This window comes from Lolium rigidum, chromosome 3 (genome assembly GCF_022539505.1).
Source record: "Lolium rigidum isolate FL_2022 chromosome 3, APGP_CSIRO_Lrig_0.1, whole genome shotgun sequence".
NCBI lineage: Eukaryota > Viridiplantae > Streptophyta > Magnoliopsida > Poales > Poaceae > Lolium > Lolium rigidum.
The window spans coordinates 381,844,606-381,850,935 of record NC_061510.1 but is presented as its reverse complement, the minus strand read 5'-3'; the positions used below and the strand labels follow the sequence as shown (position 1 = coordinate 381,850,935).

General features: G+C 47.2%; 1 protein-coding gene across 1 annotated transcript; it reads left to right on the top strand.

Moving 5' to 3' along the window:
• Window positions 1-5,221: 5,221 nt before the first annotated feature.
• Window positions 5,222-5,761, top strand: LOC124700681. The gene has a single exon (XM_047232767.1). The coding sequence runs from the start codon at window positions 5,222-5,224 to the stop codon at window positions 5,759-5,761; it is 540 nt and encodes a 179-aa protein (XP_047088723.1).
• The last annotated feature ends 569 nt before the right edge of the window (window positions 5,762-6,330 follow it).

The following is a 6,330-nucleotide window of genomic DNA, read 5'->3' as shown; positions in this document are numbered from 1 at the left end:
ACCGACACCACGCCGTCGTGCTCGTCGGATTCAAGAGGAGCTACTACTTCCGCTGCCCGCCGGAACGGGGAGGTGGACGTCGTCTTCATCAACAACCGAACGTGTGACCGAGTACGGAGGTGCTGCCCGTTCGTGGCGCCGGAACCGATCGTGATCAAGATCTTCTACGCGCTTTTGCAAGCGGCAAGTGAACGTCTACCGCAGCAACAAGAGCCTCATCTTGTAGGCTTTGGAATCTCTTCAAGGGTGAGACTCGATACCCCTCGTTGCTACCGTCTTCTAGATTGCATCTTGGCTTGGATTGCGTGTTCGCGGTAGGAAAATTTTTGTTTTCTATGCAACGTTATCCTACAGAAAGTTCTAAGGTTATGGATATGCTGTTGCCACTAGGGATAAAACATCAATGCTTTGTCTAAGGATATTTGTATTGTTTACATTACACACAGTACTTAATGCAATTGTCTGTTGTTTGCAACTTAATACTGGAAGAGGTGCGGATGCTAACCCGAAGGTGGACTTTTTAGGCATAGATGCATGCCTGGATAGCGGTCTATGTTCTTTGTCGTAATGCCCTAAGTAAAACTCATAGTAGTCATCATGATATGTATGTGCATTGTTATGCCCTCTCTATTTGTCAATTACCCAACTGTAATTTGTTCACCCAACATGCTATTTATCTTATTGGAGAGACACCACTAGTGAACTGTGGACCCCGGTCCATTCTTTTACATCTGAAATACAATCTACCGCAATCATTGTTCTCTCGTTGTTCTTTGAAAACAAACATCATTCTCCACACCATACGTTTAATCCTTTGTTTACTGAGCAAGCCGGTGAGATTGACAACCTCACCTGTTAAGTTGGGGCAAAGTATTTTGATTGTGTTGTGCAGGTTCCACGTTGGCGCGGAATCCCTGGTGTTGCGCCGCACTACACTCCTTCACCAACAACCTTCACGTGGCCTTCATCTCCTACTGGTTCGATAACCTTGGTTTCTTACTGAGGGAAAACTTGCTGATGTACGCATCACACCTTCCTCTTGGGGTTCCCAACGGACGTGTGTTCACGCGTCATCAAACCCTACATCGCGGGTTCTTATATAACCCCCGAGCTAAAACCTAAATTGGATCCGATCTCACTCTCCCTCACCTCCATAGCTCTAGGTCCTCTGGCCGACTGAGCCACCCCATTATAAAACTCCACGGAGCAATAGATCTAGCAGGACGTAGGCCTTTAACTCTCCGTAGGGGCTGAACTTGGGTAAAATCCTGTGTCATGTGCACCTCGATCCGCAGATGGCTACGCCACCTTGCCCTCGCATCAATGAAGTGATGCACCCTGTAGCACCTGCCGTGGTCATATCCACGACATTTCCCGAGATGCCACACCGTGTCTCTCAATGGGGCAGAAAAATCCCGTCCCCATTCTTACTATGGCTTCTTGAGGTATTTGATCATCTACACAAATATCAACTTGCCTCACTTGGGAGCCATAAATTTTCTTCGAACTCCACACTACAAGATTCAACGACAATCGACAAGGTTTTTTTAAAGTTTCTATAAGTGTGAGATTCGGCACCGTAACCAACAAATATACCCTCCAAAGCTTTAGGTTCAAATTTAGACAAACAAAATCCTTTGATTTTATAAAAACTTACAACTGAACACCTTGAAGTAGGTGATATTAAGCTTGTGTTCAGAGAGAATTTCATAAGGAGTCTTGTTCAAGCCCTTGCGAAGATAGGGCCGGTTTTAAGAATGACATGCGATGGAGATGGCTTCGGCCCAAAAGTCGTAGCGAGATTTATACTTCGACGACATAGACCTTGCCATATCCATAAGAGTCTGGTTCTTCCTCTCCGCAACACCATTTTGTTGAGGGGTGTACGCGGCGGAATATTGATGTCTTATCCCCTCATCACTAAGAAAGTCATTGAGTGTGTAGTTCTTGAACTCGGAGCCGATGTCTCTTCTTATTGCCAATATAGTGAGGTTGTATTGACGTTGCACTTCGGTGGCAAAGTCGATGAAGATTTGTTAAATCTCATCGTTCTTCTTGAGATAATATATCCAAGTATAGCTTAAATAATCATCAACAATTACTAATTAAGCAATATTTCTTCAAACCAAGCCATCTCTAAAATTACAAGTCCGACACAAAAATCCTATCCTAAGAGCAACAACCGAGCCGCAAATCGCTCTAAGCCGGTCACCTCGGAAGTCCACAACCCCAACTGAACTCTCCCCATCAACGCACCATCAAAGTGTAAGATGACGAAACTTGGTCAAACATTTCTTAAACCTCTATCAATCAGTTGAAACAAAACCAGCAACGAATGCTCGAACATGCCCGAACCCATGGCCGAACCCCAACACCCTAAAGGCTGAAGCATGATTAGTATAAGCGCCCATTTTGGTCGGATGGTCAGCCGAATAATTAATCCCGTACACCAAAACACGACTAATATATCCCTTGAACGCATATGAGCACGTTGAGTCCCGCGGCCATGCATCCTGCAGCCCAAAGATTCCCGCTACCGCCCGCCGGTCCGACGCGCCGGCGACAAGATCTACCATACAAAACACCATCTGCAGTATGCAACTCTGCACCGACCACCCGTGGCGTGTTCATCGGTCTGCCAGGCGAAATTGCATGGAAGCTCAAAGCTGGAACGACGGACGGGCGTCACAGGGGACGTCTCGCCAGAACATGATGCGGCCGGGATCGGACCTGTCTGTTTGGTGCGTGGTATTATTATTGGCTCAGCCGGCCAGACCAAGTGGCCTGTTCAGCTGCTCGTGTGGCTCCCTACCGCCCGAGCATGCATATGCATGTGCGCCGTGCCACCCGACGTGGCCGAGCCGGGAGAGTGATTCTCGTCGGCGTCGCTCGCATGCACGGCGCCACGACGCACGCAATGGGCCTCGCTGGCTGGCTGGGCAGGTAGGCGATGCTCCGGCGCAGCTGCGGTTCAAAAACGCATGATCCTCTATTGGTCGATCCGTGGACCTGGAGAATGCTGTCGTTTGTCTTCTTTGGCGTTCAGCTGGTTTGGACTGACATCAGATCGATCTCGTGGAGACGCAGGGACCGTTGATCGGGTGACGAGCGGTTGGCGACATCCTGTGGTTTGGAGACGACCACGACCACGACCATGCATGCATGGGGCGCTGGTTAGGATAGCCAACACTGCCAGCTACAATACAAGTTTCATGGCATTTGGATAGGGTCTGAAAAGCTTGTCGTTTCTAAGCATACATGGGAAATAGAGTGTTCTGATATGATAACCTATCCTCGTCCTGGGGCTTCATGCAGGTCAGCTGCAACCCGTCCATATGCATGCACACAAGTACTCCCTTTATCCCAGCACCCTGACTTCTACATAGCTACCTCAGTGGCTATAGTATATATTGTATAAGCGGTACACATCTATAGCTAGCATGCATGCATGAACGGAACCCATGCCTTCACGTGAACCCCCGTCCGTCAACTTTTCCTCCGCCACGCGTACCGTTCCACATGACAAGACCATGCATTGACATAGCACCGCTCCGGTGAACCCTCCTTGCGTGTCTATCCCTAGATATGGCCGGCTAAAAGATATAGCATGCTACCTACTTTGCCTTTGGTGAAGACCTTTGGCCTACCCGCAACTACAAAAGGAATATATCATTTTTTCTACACAAATTATCATGTGCCTAATACAAACATGTGAGTACAAGAAGGCATCATGTATAATGAAAAGAAATATCTTGTATTTGTTATAAAGTGCCATCTCTAAGAAAGAGAAGGCGAAAAGAAAAGCCTTTTCGTTATCTCTGACTAGTCCACAACTTACTCGGCCATGTCAAGATGTACTATTGCATGAGTCTTCGGGTCCTTACTACGTGGGAAATCTAGCGAATTATGAATTGTGATATTGGGAAGACTAGGTCTATTATCACGGGAAATCTACCTTTTTTTGGTCTCTTACAATTATTTTGGCCCTTTAACTCTAGAACTAGTGAAGCTAACTCAACTTTTTTTTTCCAAAACCATTTAAATTTGGTCTTTTGCCAGCTAAAGTTGGTATGGTCATGTAGGAAAAAATATCACTTTCACATGCATTATTGTAGACAAAAAAAAAGGAAAAGTGCAAAAAATAGAAAATCCAGGAGAAAACAAATGATAAAACCCACGCATAAAACATTATTTCTGTGAAAATAGATAAAACAAATATAGAGAGATATGAGGACAAAGTAGTGGAAAAGCTCACACAATTGTATAATATAAACATGGAACAAATTAAGAGCATCAATGAGAAATCAGCTAATATGAATAATTTTCTTGGATGTCAGCAAAATAATAGGTGCAACTATTTCTTTTCTCGACTTAGAGATAGTTACTCCATCCATTCTAAATGTAAGGTGCCCCTGAATTTTCCTGGTCATTAATTTTTAACTTTGATTATGATTTGTACTTATAATTTGCCGTAAAATTTGAATATAAAATAAAAGAGATGTTCAAGAAAAACGCAACGATGTCATTTATACATTATGAGTTCATATAATTTTGTATCAACGACCATGCAATAGATTTTACATTTTAGGACGGACTACGAAGGGAGTATTTCGCAGCCGACACTTCTAGCCATTCCATAAATATTTTATCAGCACCTTAAAATTGCGCAAAATCTGAGTATTCAGATCAGATGGTTCTCAGCCTCCGACTTTCTTCAATCCACTGAGTTTCTTCTCGAATATTTCTGATACTTTATTTTTTAGTTTTTCTTACTTCGCTCCGATGATACCATGGCGGTAGAGCTTTCCTGCTGGCCTGTGTAGCCTAGCCTGTATGTTTGCAGCTTAACCGCGTACAGAGATTTTAGCTAGTTGTGCAGAGTTAACCGTGAGCTTGTTCAATAAAAAATCATATCATCTCCGAGTAGCCAATTGACCGTGCTCTACAGAGGAAAGCCCGCCGATTCGAGTCCACGGCTCGACGCCATTCGCTGGCGGCAACAAAGCTCCAGGCTCCAGCCTGTGCTGCACCCACTCTCGGCTACACGACAACCTTTCCTCTGTCTCCCCGCTCCGTCTTCCTCGCACTCCACCGCTATACTTATATCGCCCCATCGTCTCCGGCAGGCGGCAGCACACCACATTGGGCATCACCAAGAACTAGGCAGAAGCTAGCAGCAGCACAATCGCTTTGCTGCAGAGCAGACACCGCACCGCTTACAATGGGTCTTTGCGTGTCGTACGACGCGGCAGCCGACGGCGTGGCCACCGCGAGGGTGGTGCTGCCTAGCGGCGAGCTCCGGGAGTACTCTCATCCGGCCACGGCAGCTATGGCGCTGGAAGAGGTCGGCCAGGGAAAGCAGGGGTGGTTCCTCTGCGACGCCGACGCGATGGGCTTCGAGGGCTCCGTCTCGGCGGTAGCCGCAGGCGAGGAGCTCCGGTCGGGGCAGATATACTTCGTGCTCCCGGCCGAGATGCTGCGCCGCCGCCTCACCCTCGAAGAGGTGTCAGCGCTCGCCGTCAAGGCAAGCGCCGCGCTCGTCAAGGCCGCCACCGCCTCCTCTGCTGGCGGCCGGCGCCGGCGAGGCTCCGTGGCGCCGCTCGTGTTCGAACCATCCGAGGAGGATTACTCGGACGATGCGGTGATGACTTTCACCGCGGCGAAGCCGGTGGTGGCCCGGAAGCGGGTGGTCGCGTACCGTGCCCGGAGATCGCCGCCCAGGTTCTCTCCCGACCTGACCGCCATCCCGGAAAGCGAGTAGACGTGCCGCGCCGGCATCACGGTACAACCAGAGCAAAAAAAGGCATCTAGCATCGTCTTGCGTTCCACGTTGATGCTGTCGTCGGAGTTGGATCCGATGCCGGACAGACGCGGGAAATGCTTCATAGGTGGTTTCTCAAAATTTAGCAGTCAGAAACATGGCTGGGAAATTGTATATATATGTCACTATGTCAGTGTAAATATTCAGGCAAGAAGATGTGGTGTACATATTCCTGCATTCCTCTGCTCGTGCTTCATTTGTAGTGTCTTTCAAGTTCGAATTTGCAAGGCTAACTCAAGTTGCCCCCTTCACATTCAGAACACAAAAACACGGAAAAGAAGACCGGAGAAACATGCAACCACTCACGAAAATAATTGACTCCACTGTCAGGATAACCTGAATCACTAGATAATACTCCAAGAACACTAGAACCATACATATAGTTTTCTTAAGGACGAAAAGTGCTTTTGTCTCCCGACCTCCAGTGCTCTCGCTATTTTTTAAAAAATAAAAAATGCTTAGAAGTCATACAAAATCCGAAAAATAATTCTGAAGATTTTAAGTGATAT

Bases quoted from the DNA above. Each gene is read 5' to 3' on its own strand.
- LOC124700681 (XM_047232767.1), top strand. From the start codon at position 5,222: ATGGGTCTTTGCGTGTCGTACGACGCGGCAGCCGACGGCGTGGCCACC.